General features: G+C 46.5%; 1 protein-coding gene across 10 annotated transcripts in view; it reads left to right on the top strand.

Moving 5' to 3' along the window:
- The window catches only part of LOC124037838 (palladin-like), a 164,615-nt gene that overhangs the window by 142,746 nt on the left and 3,033 nt on the right, over window positions 1-18,836 (top strand). For 6 of the 10 annotated variants that reach the window (XM_046352957.1, XM_046352955.1, XM_046352958.1 and 3 more), the window contains 9 exons: window positions 5,046-5,717; window positions 7,066-7,207; window positions 7,612-7,713; window positions 10,110-10,148; window positions 13,023-13,244; window positions 14,125-14,274; window positions 14,872-14,960; window positions 16,694-16,826; window positions 18,199-18,406. In XM_046352957.1, coding sequence (XP_046208913.1) covers window positions 5,046-5,717; window positions 7,066-7,207; window positions 7,612-7,713; window positions 10,110-10,148; window positions 13,023-13,244; window positions 14,125-14,274; window positions 14,872-14,960; window positions 16,694-16,826; window positions 18,199-18,406 — 1,757 coding nt within the window. Of the gene's footprint in view, window positions 1-4,219; window positions 4,870-5,045; window positions 5,718-7,065; window positions 7,208-7,611; window positions 7,714-10,109; window positions 10,149-13,022; window positions 13,245-14,124; window positions 14,275-14,871; window positions 14,961-16,693; window positions 16,827-18,198; window positions 18,407-18,836 lie in introns of those variants that run through there. The other 4 variants (XM_046352963.1, XM_046352956.1, XM_046352960.1 and 1 more) reach the window with 4 other exon arrangements.

Raw genomic sequence — 18,836 nt, 5'->3', positions numbered from 1 at the left:
ACAGATTGGAAACCCTCTGTAGCTGACTGTTGGCATGGGTTGTTTCTGTTTCAGCTGACTCTTTCTGACTGCTACAACATGGACTGTTTCAGCTTGTTCTTTCTGACTGCTACAACATGGTCTGTTTCAGCTTGTTCTTTCTGACTGCTACAACATGGTCTGTTTCAGCTTGTTCTTTCTGACTGCTACAACATGGTCTGTTTCAGCTTGTTCTTTCTGACTGCTACAACATGGTCTGTTTCAGCTTGTTCTTTCTGACTGCTACAACATGGTCTGTTTCAGCTTGTTCTTTCTGACTGCTACAACATGGTCTGTTTCAGCTTGTTCTTTCTGACTGCTACAACATGGTCTGTTTCAGCTTGTTCTTTCTGACTGCTACAACATGGTCTGTTTCAGCTTGTTCTTTCTGACTGCTACAACATGGTCTGTTTCAGCTTGTTCTTTCTGACTGCTACAACATGGTCTGTTTCAGCTTGTTCTTTCTGACTGCCACAACATGGTCTGTTTCAGCTTGCTACACGTTGTTCTAAAAGACCGATTCAATTAACTTTCCCTCAGACAAGCTGTGCCTGACCCCGTTAAGCTCAGCGATGCTGCTAATGTTCCCATGTAGAAACTGGAAAGTTAAAGCACCACCAGAATCCTTTATAATTGACATTTTACTATGAGGGTAATGTGAAGAATGGTTTGTCAATCAAACGTTTCTTCTAAAGTTCTCTTTCATTGTGTTCCATGTTAAATCATTTACACCAGGAATCAGGCCAACTCAAAGTATTTTTCAAGACGAGAGAGAGAGAACATTTAACAGCCTGGCCTATTTGGACCTCTAAATGGAGGGAAAGGGAGAGGAGAAAGGAAGAGAGAGATTTAACGGTAATGTACTGTTACAGTCTGAAATGACAGGGCAGAGTTCTGCAGTTTTTTCACACTGGAACTGAGAGTTGTGTGGGCCAGTTGGCTCAACTCGGTAAAGCACAACACTGGGCCGTTGGCATGGAGATGGAGAGCAGGACGGCTCCCTCTCTCCCTTCCCTCCCTGCAAGGCCCCACTGCACCGCAAGACAGATAGGAACAGACTCTCAGAGGAATGGAAGAAAAAAGGAATTAACTCCAGCCTTTTCAGCAGTTTCTGTCATTTCTTTAGCTGCTCACATGAGAGATAAAACATTTTTATTTTGTTTTACCAAGCACCAACTCTGTTCACAAACCTTTTAGAAGTTCTAAATAATGTATGTTTTGTTTCTTGTCCCCAAGAGAGTCAGACTGGCATCTATAGAACAGGCTGTTCTGAACAGCTATAAGAAAATGCCCTTTTTCAGACTAAACAATGGGAGGATTTATGTGGAGATGTGAAAGTACTGTAAATGAAAAGGCTGTATGGCTATAAGTGAATGCTATATGCTAGAATGAACCTCAACCTCTATTAAATCTCTTTTTAAGAGTGGTTGATTGGGCGGAAGGCTCCTCTCTTTGTTCCCAGAGTTGGTGACTAAATCAAGTCAAGAGATACTTTATTATCCCAATGATTTGTCTGTTGGCTCATTCAAGCCTAATAGACAATCCCTGTTCTGAATCAGTAGAGAAAAAGCATGATTGAGAGAGATTAAATAGTTTTCGGAAGTCATTTCGTAAGTGGATGTTGGCTGGGTAGAGCTGGCTGGAGGCTGGTCTGGTCAGGGCCATGGTGTCAGACAAGGTGGCCCACTCCTTTTGTCAGACAGACGAGGCACAATAAAACCACTGATGCAGCTACAATATTACACAGTCTGACCCTCTCACTGACAACCATAAAAAGATCTGAAGTTTATGGGCTGTTTTAGAGTTTCAGAATATTTAAGATGATACTATCTGACAAAATGGTCATTCAATTGAGTGGAAAACTTGAAATGAAATTGACATGTCAGATTTCATAACGTAGAATACAATCATAAAGTTAGTCATTATGCGGAAAGAAGGACAAATGAATCTTAATCATGTGAGTGCCCTTTTGTAAAATAAGCAAGGGGAATTAGACTGTACTAAATGTGGAATTGATTGACCATGCTGGGAGAGCGAGAGGGAGAGGGAGAGAGGGGTGCACATCAGTTGTTTTGGGGAATAATGAGCTGCGATGTTTGTTTGGAAGTAGCTGTTCTATATAAAGAAGGAACACCTTTTAAGGCAAGAAGATGATGTCAGTCGGTCACAGCTGGCCAACATCCACTCTGCCTCCCAAACATACTCAGAAAAATTCCAGAGACAGGAGTAAAAACACCAGGACGACTTTTCAGATATATTTAGTATACTCAAACTGGGCTCCTAACAGTCTCTAAAATGTACCAGGCAGGCTAGAAACCATCAGGTGGGTTATTACAAAATTGCAGGCACGCGGGCAAACGGTTTGTCATCGAAATCATTTCATGCGCAACTCACACACGAAGGCTGGCATTGAAGGAGAGAGAAAGACAAGGCGCTGAGGAAATAAAGCGCATTTCCACTCTGCTTGAGCGAGCTGGCGGGGCGGGCGGGCGAGGTGATGAGCTTCTGCCTTGCGCTGAGAGAACGCAGCCAAAAAAGGACCGAAAGCGCCACGGAGGAGTGGAGGCCAGGGCTGCCGCTCTCAGGAGCTGCCAAACGATTCCTGTGAAAGCGCTCTTTTGGTGGAGGCTTGGATGTCCGACATCGCTGGGATATTAAGAGAAACACATAGGGAAAGTAGACACTGTGTTATTTCACGTGCTATTTGTTCATGTACAATAGTCTACACCATCACACAGGTTATGACAGGTTGGAGTGATTCGAATAATGAGTGTTTATTTGGGCCTGGAGTACTACTGTTGCTATGCTACTAATGAGGGGAGCATGTGACTGATCTCAAATCATGTGGGATATCTGTCTCATGGTATCTTCACCGTCAGTTCTGTCATTTTACTGTAAAATGTTCATTACCTTTGTTGTGCTCTTCATATTTTTTGAGAGAGAACGGAGGCTGGAGAATGGGGGCCTTATCCCCTGGAACCTCAGACAGAAATGAAAAATGTCCTGGTTATTCAACATCTGAAACAGATTCTGAGAATTTTGTCCTAGTGAAGTCAAGGCATGTAGCTGACAAGGCATGTAGCTGTATCTTGACTCTTCTATCCAGGTTTTCTGATGGACCCACTACCAGTCACAGACTGGGCCATTAACATTAAGGTTTCTAACATTGGGGTTTTATAGATTTCCCCAAGACCCCTTCTGCTACCCTGAGAAGATAACTCAACCCCGTCATATGTGTCCTGAAGTTCCCACTGTACCTTCCTGTTACAAGCCCCCAGACCCAAATCAAACATTTCCCCATTATAAATTAACACATTCAAAGAAAGCAGTCTAGTTTACTAGCCCCTCTTTCTTTATTCCAGTCCAGTCATGTCATCCACCCCCTCTAGGATCAGGAACCTCCTTGAGAGCCTTCGTTTCCCCGGCCAACTGATCCCGACCAGGCCAGTCGTGATTTGATAGTGTAGGAGGGCTCTGTGTGTGAAATCCTCAGCTGGCCATACCTCTATGACAGAATACAATGCTGCATAATTAGGATTCACCCCTGAAAACAAGACACGACAGAGATGTGTGTTTGTGTTTATTTTGTTTCATCGCACTGCAGTTTAACCCTTTAACTGTCACACCAAGAAATAGATATCAGAAAAAAACATTTTACAGTCTTGTAATTTTCAATTGTGTAGGCTCATTCCTTGCGCATTCACAGCCATATAAGGAGACATTGGAACACAGCGCCTCCAAAATCTGACTCACTTCCTGTATGAAATTTCATCTTGGTTTCGCCTGTAGCATTAGTTCTGTGGCACTCACAGACAATATCTTTGCAGTTTTGGAAACGTCAGAGTGTTTTCTTTCCAAAGCTGTCAATTATATGCATAGTCGAGCATCTTTTTGTGACAAAATATCTTGTTTAAAACGGGAACGTTTTTCATCCAAAAATGAAATACTGCCCCCAGAGGTTCAAGAGGATAAAATTGTACTTTTTGACGTGGCTGTCGACAGGCTGGCCTTTTAAGTCTTTATGTAATGATTGGTAGACTCACTATGCAGAGGTTTCCTCCCCAGAACATCACTAATCAGCAATTACACACACACACACACACACACACACACACACACACACACACACACACACACACACACACACACACACACACACACACACACACACACACACACACACACACACACACACACACACACACACACACACACACACCGTGGCAAGGTTGGCTAGCTGAATTAACCACACCTCATGGTACACTGAACCCTCTCAACTCAGGCCTGACAGGCTATCAATTCCAGGCTGGTGTAAAAAGCTCCAGTGTAATTCCTGAGTGAGGCCCTTGGATGGCCCAGTGCTGAAGTCATCCCGATAGCTCTGTTGTGTGGTTTTCAACCACTGACAGTAACATCCTCACAACGCATCCGTAACATTAGAGCAATGTCTCGGCACGACTGGGAGGCTCATTCTCTGTGATTGCTGTTTTTACAATCACAACCTCTTTAATTTGTCAACCGTGGTTGTGTAACTAGAGAGTGAGAGATGGGTAATAGGGTATTGTGTCAGTCAAGGTCAAAATGGATTACAGCCGCATGCTTTTCTAACATTTTTACAACGTGCCTGTAACCTTAGCAGTGTTATCTCATCCCCTCCAGAGTTCTAGTGGTGTTGAGAGGATGTTGAGTGTTACAGGGGTATGTGTGCTATGTTCTGATTGGTGACCTGGGGAAGGAAAAACACTGACACAAAATACGTGGACACAGTATGGAGTCTAGGCCTTTACTGTAGGGATTCCATTGGTCCGGGGGAAAAAAAGAAGGCCTGTACGGAATGCTTCTGATCTACTGGTGTGTGTTCCTGCTTTCATTTAGCTCACAAACTTTAAAAAACTTTGTCTAGTTTTGTGCTGCAATAGTGTTAAAAAATGTTTTTTTTAATTACTGTTTGGCATGATCATTCAAAGTGACCCCACTGTCCAGCAGTCATGTTACTGATGATGCCTATGTATCGACTTTCCTTTTAGGAACATAGAACAGTTGAAGCAGCTGCACGATCAGATTCTATTGGAACAGCAAGAAGCAGCCAATTGGATCCAGCAGCAGGAGCAAGAGCAGGAAGTCCCACTTCTGCTGCAGCAGCCCCAGGAAGTGTCCTCTCCGCCCTCTTCTCCTCTTCCCCCTCCTCCCTCCTTCCAGGAGCTGGAGAGCAGCGCCATGCAGACTAGCACATTCAACTACGCCCGGCCCAAGCAGTTCATTGCTGCCCAGAGCCCTGGGGGGACAGTCCCTGTGGGGGGCTACGTCACCCAGTCGTCTGGCTCCTCTGGATCCAGCCTGCCCTCACCCCTCTCCCCACCCACCTCACACAAACCCTTCACCAGGGTCACCCTGCCTCCCTTCACTAAGGGCAGCAGCATCGGGTCTCAGTCCCCGTCCTCTCCCTCCTTCCCTCCTCCACCCCCTCCCTTCCTCAGCAGCAACATGTCTTCTCCATCAGGCCCCAGCCAAGACTTTCCCCCACCCCCTCCTCCACCCATCTCCTCGACTCCCCCCTTCTCCCCCGGCCACTCCAGCAGCTCTTCCCCCTTCACTTCCATGCCCCAATCACCTGCTGGCTTCCTGGCCTCCGTCCTGCCAGCCACGCCCACGAGCCCGTCCGTCAACGCCCTGGGCCTGCCTAGAGGGAATGGGACTATGTGAGTATCCTCAATGTTACTCAGCTACACTGGCTCTAGACACAGCTACACTGGCTATAGACTCAGCTACACTGGCTCTAGACACAGCTACACTGGCTCTAGACACAGCTACACTGGCTCTAGACACAGCTACACTGGCTCTAGACACAGCTACACTGGCTCTAGACACAGCTACACTGGCTCACCATGGGGCAGTACCCTATACTTTCAGGCCAGTTCATTCCCCCAGTCAAATGGTTGTATAGCATATCAGTCAGTGAGTGACAGCCTGCGGCAGGTCTGTCTCTGTGGAGCCAGGCTGGCTCTCCCTCTCACCCCATTCTCATCAGGACAGCCTGCCACCTGGCAGCAGCTGGAGGCTGGAGTTCTGCTGCTAGATGGAAGATGGCCTGTTTAAATTCTTATTCAGCATATTTACAACCCAGAGACAAGCCAGGGGCTCGTACAGACACTCAGCTCAGAGAGCACCGTGTCTCTCAGTGTCCTGGGCTGTGTAAATGTGTGTGTGTGTGTGTGAGTTAAGAATATTTGCCCTGTCATCTGAAAAATATACACAATGACTTTAGAATAAAGGGTGTGTCAAAGTCAAATGAACATCTATTTGAAGGGTTTATGCAAAGCTGAGATTTCAACACACACTACTGGGCATTTTCCAAAACACAATAGTGTTTCTCAAGTCAAGGAACCCTACCTTCTCAGGCCAGGCCTGACTATGAGTCGGCTGCACCCAGAGTGAGCTCGGTCATGTTTATGTGTATTTAATCGATAGAGATCTGGTGTTGTGTAGATAATCCTGGCTCTGGCTCTGCTTGATGATGCCTGTCCTTCTGGAGAAAACATCCACTGTCAAACACGCTCTCCCCCTTCCCCTTTAAGGCAATTCCACATCTCCTTCCTTCCCTCGCCCTCTTTTTCATCAAGCCCTCTCCTCTGTCTGTTTCCCCCCTCACCGGGGCATTCCTGCAGCAGGGGAGAGAGATAAGAGGACTCTGTCTGGAAGGCTGCAGTTCGACATGTTCAGATAAGGGAATGAGAAACAGAAAGAAGTGGCTTATTCTGTCTCAATCAAGGGTTCAAATAACTCCCAGTCATTCTGACACACACACACACACACACACACACACACACACACACACACACACACACACACACACACACACACACACACACACACACACACACACACACACACACACACACACACACACACACACACACACACACACACACACAGCATATTGCATATCATGGCTATGTGATCTACTGTAGAAAGAAACAGGAGCCACTGTTGACTAACGGTCTGAGGTCCCATGTTCTAAACCCTACGTCTGTTGTTGTGTTCTGTCAGCAGTGCTTTCCCCCGGAAGCAGTCCAGAGGAACCCCACGCCTGGCCTCTGACTCTGACATCCAGGGAACCAAGGATGCTGTCATTCAGGACCTGGAGAGGAAGCTACGATTTAAGGAGGAGCGCATGAGCAATGGACAACAGGTGTGTGTTACAGAGTGCCTTCACAACACCGTAGATGACCGTGTGTTTGTAGGTAACTCGGGAATTAAGGTATTGCTGTAACATTATTTAATACATATTATTAACAAGCGGTCCATCATGTCAAATATCAATCAAGTTTCATTCCCAACCATTAATACATAATACATAACTATGTCACAGATATGTTCACAGACCAGCGTTTCTGCTGATGTTAGAACAGACCCGGTACTATAGTGAGTCCAAAAGAGCCTTTTGACTTGGAGAGGACAAAACACCCCCCCCATGTCATCCATTTCACAAGTGTATCTCAGGAAGACTGTATCTTATTAATATCTGTGAGGAGTGTGTGTTGCTGTCGCGACTGACACACTAACCCCGGCTGACCCATTAATCGGTGCTTCCAGAGGTTAACCTACGAGGAGAAGATGGCTCGCAGGCTGCTGGGGGCAGACAACGCAGCCACAGTACTAAACACACAGCAGCAGGACCAGGAGCCAGTCACACAGGTACGCTGCTGCTGCAACTATACCAGGAACACACACACACACACACACACACCTGGACAGGTATACACACACACACCTGGACAGGTACACACACACACACCTGGACAGGTATACACACACACACCTGGACAGGTATACACACACACACACACACCTGGACAGGTATACACACACACACTTGGACAGGTATACACACACACACCTGGACAGGTATACACACACACACTTGGACAGGTATACACACACACACCTGGACAGGTATACACACACACACTTGGACAGGTATACACACACACACCTGGACAGGTATACACACACACACCTGGACAGGTATACACACACACACCTGGACAGGTATACACACACACACCTGGACAGGTATACACACACACACCTGGACAGGTATACACACACACACCTGGACAGGTATACACACACACACCTGGACAGGTACACACACACACCTGGACAGGTATACACACACACACCTGGACAGGTATACACACACACACCTGGACAGGTATACACACACACACCTGGACAGGTACACACACACACACCTGGACAGGTATACACACACACACCTGGACAGGTATACACACACACCTGGACAGGTATACACACACACACCTGGACAGGTATACACACACACACCTGGACAGGTATACACACACACAACTGGACAGGTATACACACACACACCTGGACAGGTATACACACACACAACTGGACAGGTATACACACACACACCTGGACAGGTACACACACACACCTGGACAGGTATACACACACACACCTGGACAGGTATACACACACACACCTGGACAGGTATACACACACACACCTGGACAGGTATACATACACACACCTGGACAGGTACACACACACACACCTGGACAGGTATACACACACACACACCTGGACAGGTATACACACACACCTGGACAGGTATACACACACACACCTGGACAGGTATACACACACACACCTGGACAGGTACACACACACACAACTGGACAGGTATACACACACACACCTGGACAGGTATACACACACACACCTGGACAGATACACACACACACCTGGACAGGTATACACACACACACCTGGACAGGTATACACACACACACCTGGACAGGTATACACACACACACCTGGACAGGTATACACACACACATCTGGACAGGTATACACACACACACCTGGACAGGTATACACACACACACCTGGACAGGTATACACACACACACCTGGACAGGTATACACACACACATCCGGACAGGTATACACACACACACCTGGACAGGTATACACACACACCTGGACAGGTATACACACACACACCTGGACAGGTATACACACACACACCTGGACAGGTATACACACACACTCACTTGGGCTGGACTGGACAGGTGCAGACTCACACACTACTCACAGAGTCACAAAATACTTGTCTAGGATCACCGCCTCTGTGCTCCACTGTAGTATTGCGTGTGTGTGTGGCATACACACCTACATTAGTCATATTTGTCAGTCACTCCGCTTCACTCAGAGTTGTGTCGGTGTGCAGGGTTACTGCATTTCGGAGTCTATTTTTCCATCTGAATGCTGGCCTATGATGTTTATTATTGAAAAAGGCTATATTATATTTTGGCTACACTGGAAACACCTTCATTTAAAGCAGGCAATGAAGCTTTGATATGAACAGAGTACTGTCCTACAGAACCCTCTTTAAAAACACTCTGTTATTAAAACTGGCAGACTCCACAGTGTTGATACGGACTCAGTTGGAAATGAGTTGAATGTAGCCATTTGTTCCCCTCAGAAACATTAAAAAGCTGTATAGAACTGTGATAGTGTCAAATATAGACCACAGCTACACGGATTAATACAACACGTAGTCTTAAAGTTGTCCAAAACACAAAATCTCATTGCAGAACACACGCCTAGTTGTTGCATTGACTAAAGTCAAGCCTCAGTGCCAAGTAAACAGAGTTTGTCCTCACACAGCTGCAGACAGTGGCAGCGGTGTTTTGTGGAGGTCAGGGCTGGTCTGTGCTGCTGTGCTGTGATGACGTTGGGCTCTGGCTGCCTGGAGGCCCACGGGACTGAGCCTGGTTCCCTGTCTGATAGAGATCGGCTCTGCATGGCTCTGGGCATTACTCTGCCTGAGGCTGTGAGTTTGCCTGTTCCAAATCAGAGGATATGTGATGAAAATATGTGTGTTTTGTGTGAAATGTGAAATGGTATAAGACTTGACAATGTTACACACTCTTTCATGAATTGTGGTAAGTGCATGCATGCCCACGCCCTCCTGGTGTGTGGTTGGACCTCAGGTCGTGACGTCATACAGTAACACAGAGGCAACACCTCATTATTATTTTATGTCTTCGCAGGACTCCAGTTCATCTGATATACAATCGGTCCCTCAAAAGGTTATTCAAGCCTCTTTCTCTCTCTCTCTCTCTCTCTCTCTCTCTCTCTCTCTCTCTCTCTCTCTCTCTCTCTCTCTCTCTCTCTCCTCTCTCCTCTCTCCTCTCTCTCTCTCTCTCTCTCTCTCTCTCTCTCTCTCTCTCTCTCTCTCTCTCTCTCTCTCTCTCTCTCTCTCTCTCTCTCTCTCTCTCTCTCTCTCTCTCTCTCTCTCTCTCTCTCTCTCTCCTCTTCTCTCTCTCCTCTCTCCTCTTCTCTCTCTCTTCTCTCTCTCTCCTCTCTCCTCTTCTCTCTCTCTCTCTCTCTCTCTCTCTCTCTCTCTCTCTCTCTCTCTCTCTCTCTCTCTCTCTCTCTCTCTCTCTCTCTCTCTCTCTCTCTCTCTCTCTCTCTCTCTCTCTCCTCTCTCTCTCTCTCTCTCTCTCTCTCTCTCTCTCTCTCTCTCTCTCTCTCTCTCTCTCTCTCTCTCTCTCTCTCTCTCTCTCTCTCTCTCTCTCTCTCTCTCTCTCTCTCTCTCTCTCTCTCTCTCTCTCTCTCTCTTCTCTCTCTCCTCTCTCCTCTTCTCTCTCTCTTCTCTCTCTCTCCTCTCTCCTCTTCTCTCTCTCTCTCTCTCTCTCTCTCTCTCTCTCTCTCTCTCTCTCTCTCTCTCTCTCTCTCTCTCTCTCTCTCTCTCTCTCTCTCTCTCTCTCTCTCTCTCCTCTCTCCTCTTCTCTCTCTCTCCTCTTCTCTCTCTCTCCTCTCTCCTCTCTCCCCTCTCTCTCTCTCTCTCTCTCTCTCTCTCTCTCCCTTTCTCACTCACTGTGTGTGGTCACTGCCCGTGCTTATGCCATTCAACAAAGCCACACTGATAATAATTATATCACACACACTATGACCGTAACAGGATCAGGGCTGGGAACCTGCAAATGAACTGATAAGGATAAAGACAAAACATGCATTTGACAAAAAAGCAGATGGGAAAAAGTGAATTCATGGTTCTGTTAAGGTCATTGTGGTGGTTCCATATCTTTTGACCGCCTGTGTGTCTTCAGTCAGAGCTGACCCAATTACTGACCAATACTGTTTATGAGAAACCCAGTAAGTATGGCCAAGGCTTTGTCCCTGTGCATGGCTGTTACTTTCCATGTATATGTTGATTCATTGACTCTCGGTGTGTTGATTGGTCACTTTTGATGTGGATAATCAGATATTGGCGCCTGCATGAGCTTGTTTCCAACACGAGGCAAGAGATGCTAAAATGAACATGGTCCACTGTCATCACCCATAGCTGTGCGTGTGTGTGTTACGTGTCACATGACCTATATACTTGTCTCTTGTTTGTGTACGTGCGTGAGCGAGTGAATGAGAAACGGAGAGAACAAGAATTCAAGGGAGGGGGGGAGGAGGAAGAGAGAGGGAAACATTTGCGAGAAGGAGGGGAGGCAGGGATTGAGGGAGAGAAATAGATTTACACTTTGGTGAGTGTTGGCAACATACTCCAGTCCTCCCATTACCAAAGCTTTGCCTCCCCTTGAGATGTCATAACCCTTCAGCTGTGTCTTAGGCCTGTAATTATCAGTCAGTCAGTCAGGACACTCTACTCTCCAGATGTTGCCTCTGCCGCAACAGACTGAGAGATTGAGATTGAAAGAGAGAGGAGGAGGAATAGAGAGAGAGAAGGGGAATAGACAGAAAAGGAGGGAGGAATAGAGAGAGAGAAGGGGAATAGACAGAAAAGGAGGGAGGAATAGAGAGAGAGAAGGGGAATAGACAGAAAAGGAGGGAGGAATAGAGAGAGAGAAGGGGAATAGACAGAAAAGGAGGGAGGAATAGAGAGAGAGAAGGGGAATAGACAGAAAAGGAGGGAGGAATAGAGAGAGAGAAGGGGAATAGACAGAAAAGGAGGGAGGAATTGAGAGAGAGAAGGGGAATAGACAGAAAAGGAGGGAGGAATTGAGAGAGAGAAGGGGAATAGACAGAAAAGGAGGGAGGAATAGAGAGAGAGAAGGGGAATAGACAGAAAAGGAGGGAGGAATAGAGAGAGAGAAGGGGAATAGACAGAAAAGGAGGGAGGAATAGAGAGAGAGAAGGGGAATAGACAGAAAAGGAGGGAGGAATAGAGAGAGAGAAGGGGAATAGACAGAAAAGGAGGGAGGAATAGAGAGAGAGAAGGGGAATAGACAGAAAAGGAGGGAGGAATAGAGAGAGAGAAGGGGAATAGACAGAAAAGGAGGGAGGAATAGAGAGAGAGAAGGGGAATAGACAGAAAAGGAGGGAGGAATAGAGAGAGAGAAGGGGAATAGACAGAAAAGGAGGGAGGAATAGAGAGAGAGAAGGGGAATAGACAGAAAAGGAGGGAGGAATTGAGAGAGAGAAGGGGAATAGACAGAAAAGGAGGGAGGAATTGAGAGAGAGAAGGGGAATAGACAGAAAAGGAGGGAGGAATAGAGAGAGAGAAGGGGAATAGACAGAAAAGGAGGGAGGAATTGAGAGAGAGAAGGGGAATAGACAGAAAAGGAGGGAGGAATAGAGAGAGAGAAGGGGAATAGACAGAAAAGGAGGGAGGAATAGAGAGAGAGAAGGGGAATAGACAGAAAAGGAGGGAGGAATAGAGAGAGAGAAGGGGAATAGACAGAAAAGGAGGGAGGAATAGAGAGTTGACAGGAATGGCTGACGGGAAAAGGAGAATCTTGGTTTTCCGTAACTCACTGTTCTTGAATGAATGAAAGGATAAATCAAAGCATGCATGCGTGACAGACTGTTCTTGGTGGAGTGTGCTTCTTGTTCATCGGATTTTTCTGTGACCCCGTTCCTCTGTGATTTCAGGCTCTTCCTGTAATAGTGATGCTCCTTGAACTCCGTCTCCCGGGGTTAACCCTGCTCCCTCTCTGTGTGCCCTGCAGGAGTACAAGGTGTCCAGCTTCGAGCAGCGCCTGATCAGTGAGATCGAGTTCCGTCTGGAGCGCTCTCCAGCGGAGGAGTCCGACGACGATGTGCAGCATGACGAAGACTCTACAGGCCAGGGGGTGGTGCCATTCTTCGACAGCAAGCTCAAACACTACAAGGTGTTCGAGGGCATGCCCGTCACCTTCTCCTGCAAGGTCGTCGGAGACCCCAAGCCAAAGGTCAGAGGTCACACAGATCACAGAGTGATGATGTGGAAATATAGTGGACGGATTCATCGTTGGTCTCGTATACCAGGACGCCGTATTCTAGTATTTTTTGATTGTATTTAATGTCAATATTATCAGTGCTACACTATTTAGTTGTAGTGTATTGTTGTATGCTGAACCTATTTAATGTACTGCCACATTGTTCTGATAATGGGGAGTTGATGATGTGTGGTGTTGTTAGTAGGAGGTACATGTATAGTTATAGGGGCGTGGCCTGCCGTACTAACATCTCTGAGTCCTCCACTGCGGGCAGCATCAGAGGGCCTCTGTAATGACTGGGTGATGACAGGCATCAGATGAATGGAAGAGATAGAAAAAGAGAGGATAGATAGAGGATGGAGGGAGATGATGTAATATAATAATATACCCCCCGTCCCTCCCTACTCCTATCCACTTCTATAGGTCATTATGTCCCCTAAAGATCTACTGGTTTAAGGATGGGAAGCGGGTCATTGTGTAACTCTGTGTTGTGTCTATCCTGTCCCCTATAGATCTACTGGTTTAAGGATGGGAAGCGGGTCATTGTGTAACTCTGTGTTGTGTCTATCCTGTCCCCTATAGATCTACTGGTTTAAGGATGGAAAGCGGGTCATTGTGTAACTCTGTGTTGTGTCTATCCTGTCCCCTATAGATCTGGTTTAAGGTTGGGAAGCAGGTCATTGTGTAACTCTGTGTTGTGTCTATCCTGTCCCCTATACATCTGGTTTAAGGATGAGAAGCAGGTCATTGTGTAACTCTGTGTTGTGTCTATCCTGTCCCCTATAGATCTGGTTTAAGGATGGGAAGCAGGTCATTGTGTAACTCTGTGTTGTGTCTATCCTGTCCCCTATAGATCTACTGGTTTAAGGATGGGAAGCAGATATCTAAGAGGAGTGAACACTACAGGATCAGCCGCGACGCTGACGGAACCTGCAACCTCCACACCGCCGCCGCCTCATTGGACGATGACGGCAACTACACCATCATGGCTGGTAACCCCGAGGTGAGAACACCTGACACACACACACACACACACACACACACACACACACACACACACACACACACACACACACACACACACACACACACACACACACACACACACACACACACACACACACACACACACACACACACACACACACACACACACAGGACCTGACTGATTCACACCCCATGTAGAAAACTCTGCACAGATTTTCACACCAAGTTGTTTCACACTAATCTACTGTACACAAGGGACATACACACACTGTATCTATGGACACGCACATTATCAGGACCAAACCGTTTGGCAGCCAGTGGTGCCGTTTGGCAGCCAGTGGTGCTGATGCTGTTAGCAGTCATTAGTTCTGGAGAATAATAGCCATGGAGAAGATAAGGGTCTCCAGCCAGCAAGGGGAAGCAGGCGTTGAGTGAGACAGGAAATCACTAAAGCCTTCATGAGGGTCGAGAGTTCATGTACTGTTGGCTGTCTGAGAGCCTGGCCAACTTCAACACATTGTACTTCCTCCCTGAAGTGTTGGGTTTTAGTTGAGTTTGAGTATGAACAGTCATAAATGTCGAACAAACGTCTCTCTCTCCCTCTCTATCTCAGGGGAGGGTGAGCTGTACTGGCAGGATGATGGTCCAGGCAGTGAACCAGAGAGGGAGGAGCCAGCGCTCTGCACCTGGACTTGTTCGCAGGTACAGGAAGACTACAATACCTGACACAGAAGGAGACTACAATACCTGACACAGAAGGAGACTATAATACCTGACACAGAAGGAGACTACAATACCTGACACAGAAGGAGACTACAATACCTGACACAGAAGGAGACTCAATACCTGACACAGAAGGAGACTATAATACCTGACACAGAAGGAGACTACAATACCTGACACAGAAGGAGACTACAATACCTGACACAGAAGGAGACTACAATACCTGACACAGAAGGAGACTCCAATACCTGACACAGAAGGAGACTATAATACCTGACACAGAAGGAGACTATAATACCTGACACAGAAGGAGACTACAATACCTGACACAGAAGGAGACTACAATACCTGACACAGAAGGAGACTACAATACCTGACACAGAAGGAGACTACAATACCTGACACAGAAGGAGACTACAATACCTGACACAGAAGGAGACTACAATACCTGACACAGAAGGAGACTACAATACCTGACACAGAAGGAGACTATAATACCTGACACAGAAGGAGACTATAATACCTGACACAGAAGGAGACTACAATACCTGACACAGAAGGAGACTACAATACCTGACACAGAAGGAGACTACAATACCTGACACAGAAGGAGACTACAATACCTGACACAGAAGGAGACTACAATACCTGACACAGAAGGAGACTACAATACCTGACACAGAAGGAGACTACAATACCTGACACAGAAGGAGACTACAATACCTGACACAGAAGGAGACTACAATACCTGACACAGAAGGAGACTACAATACCTGACACAGAAGGAGACTACAATACCTGACACAGAAGGAGACTATAATACCTGACACAGAAGGAGACTACAATACCTGCATCGCAGGAAATGCAGATGAGCTTTATGATTGACATAAATTCACTGATAACCTACACTGACACACGGTTATATGACCAGTATTGAACTTTTCATGGAGCCTACTTTTGGCCAGCCTAACCACCGGTCAAGCTATTGCCTAAATGTTCATATTCACAATGATACCAGGTGTATGAACATCAATTCCAAACTACCATTACTATGACATTTTAAAAGAGTTATGTACAGTATTGTTGATACTAGTGTGTGTTAAATCATTGTGCTGACATTTTAATGTGAGGTGAATAGTGTAGCGTGAGAGGGCGGAAACACCTGTTGGTTCTGCTCTGTTAGATTGATAGGTGTAATATTTGTTCTGCATAATACCTGTCCCACGTATAATAACACGCCCACACACACACACACACACACACACACACACACACACACACACACACACACACACACACACACACACACACACACACACACACACACACACACACACACACACACACACACACACACACACACACACACACACACACACACACACGCATTACGGAAAGCTGATCTGTACACAGACACTCCCAGATAAGTCTTTCATTTGTCTGAGGGAAGCTTTTAAAGATATCCATCAGTACCTCCCTCTCCCTTTATCTCTCTCCTTCTTACCCTCTCTCTTCCCCTCGCTCTGCACAGCTCGGGTGTATTTACACTGTGTGGAGGGATGGTGATGTCATTGTTGTGATAGTGCAGGAGGACAGGGAACGCCTGGGGTCATGACCCACCATAGAGTTCCAAAACGGAGGGACAGGGTGCTGGTAGTGGGAGGACTGGGTTCTGTTAGGTGTAAAAGTGTTGCTTTGCCTCCCTCTCTTAGACCTAGATCTCGGTCCAGAGACAGTGGTGATGAGAACGAGAATATCCAGGAGCGTCACTTCCGCCCCCACTTCCTGCAGGCGCCCGGTGACCTCATCGTCCAGGAGAGCAGGCTCTGCCGGATGGACTGCAAGGTGAGACCACGCCCCCCTTAACACTGAACCCACCTCTCCTTGACCTCTTCAACTACAGCCACACCTTTAGGATTCTACCATTATAGGCCTGGTGCAGGTTCTAAGAATTCCTAAAAGGAACATTCCAACTCTCCAAAATGAACCCTGGTGTTCAACAAATAGTAAATCATAGAAAATGGAGGAAAGCAGTGCAGATCCACCCTAATTGTATGTATGTGTCAGTGATGAGGAGTGTCTGGGGGCCTGAGGAAGGTGTCCTCCCCATTAATTCCATATAATGGGGAAGAAAAAACTGCGGGCTATATATTTAATTTCTTCTTTCATGATGAATGGCTCAGACAGAGCGCAAGAGGAGGGGGAATCCTGGGGTCATTTTGCTAGGATTACGGGGATCCCTCTCTCACTCTTTCTGCAATTCTGTCTCTCTCCACACTCTCCTTCCCTTTGTTTTCTCTCTCTCTGTCCGTCCCCTTTTCTCTCTTTCTCCCTTGGTCACTAATCCTCCCTGTGCAGTCAGACCGAAAGAAAACTATGTTACAAAACTGTAATACAACCAAACAGCACCATACACGGATTTCACACGCTATAAAAAGACTCTTTTTATACTCGTCCAAAAAATAAACACAGTGAGTCTCCAATGTCTTGGGGTTCTGAATGTCAATTATATTTATAGACTATATTTATTTCCAAATCGTTTGTGGGTTTCCAAACTTTCCATGCCAATAGTGTCTCAACTACAGGAATTGTTCAGCAGTCAGGCTGAACCATGTTGTTCAACCAAAAATGTATAAATTCTTCTTCCAGCACTCAATACAGTCAAGGCCGGACACACGGACACACGGACACAGGGACACACGCAGACAGACACACGCAGACAGACAGACAGACAGACAGACAGACAGACAGACAGACAGACAGACAGACAGACAGACAGACAGACAGACAGACAGACAGACAGACAGACAGACAGACAGACAGACAGACAGACAGACAGACAGACAGACAGACAGACAGACAGACAGACAGACAGACAGACAGACACGGGCTCTACTGGTCAGACCTGAGGGAGGGGAAGGTGTGGGGTATGCAGCGGGTGCTGAAAAGAGAGACGGGTCCTTTTAAAGGCCAGGCAGTTCTCATGAGAAAACATGCAGGCGACCGGGAGACTCCAGACAAGCAAAAATAAAACACTGCTGCTCTCACTGCAGACAGAGACACACCATATTACTGTACTCACAATGCAAATATATACCAGCACATATACACTGCAGACAGAGTCATGCTCCATCTAGATTCAAATCATCACATCACTGTATAAATAACACAGTGTGATGAATGAGTCGTTGAGTATGTGTTGTGTTCCCCCCTCTAGGTGAGTGGCTTGCCTACACCAGATCTGATCTGGCAGTTGAATGGTCAGGCCATCCGTCCTGACTCCGCCCACAAGATGCTAGTGAGGGAGAATGGCGTACACTCATTGGTCATCGAGCCCGTGTCCAGCCGCGACGCAGGCATCTACACCTGCATCGCTAGCAACCGCGCGGGACAGAACTCCTTCAACCTGGAACTCATTGTCGCAGGTAGACACCCATACAGTACATAGATGTATAAGTATAGACAGATGAACAACATTTAAAACATTGTCATAGGAAAGGACCCATAATCTGTGCTTGACCTGGACTGAAATAGGTTCCTGTACTTATTTTGGATACCGGTACTGTTTATATTTAGGTGCAGGAGCTCCACAATACATTTGAGCTACTATTCTATAAGAGGAACAGGAGCTCTACAATACATTTGAGCTACTATTATATAAGAGGAACAGGATCTCTACAATACATTTGAGCTACTATTATATAAGAGGAACAGGAGCTCTACAATACATTTGAGCTACTATTATATAAGAGGAACAGGAGCTCAAGCAGTAGAACATTTGAGGTTTTGGTACTCAGCTCCGGTGAGCTCCTTCTGCCCAAGTCAAGCACGGGCCATAATATTTTTGATGTCTTT

The sequence above is a fragment of the Oncorhynchus gorbuscha genome, linkage group LG06 (genome assembly GCF_021184085.1).
Source record: "Oncorhynchus gorbuscha isolate QuinsamMale2020 ecotype Even-year linkage group LG06, OgorEven_v1.0, whole genome shotgun sequence".
Classification (NCBI taxonomy): Eukaryota; Metazoa; Chordata; class Actinopteri; order Salmoniformes; family Salmonidae; genus Oncorhynchus; species Oncorhynchus gorbuscha.
The sequence above is the reverse complement of the archived record's forward strand: the minus strand, read 5'-3'. Positions and strand labels throughout refer to the sequence as shown.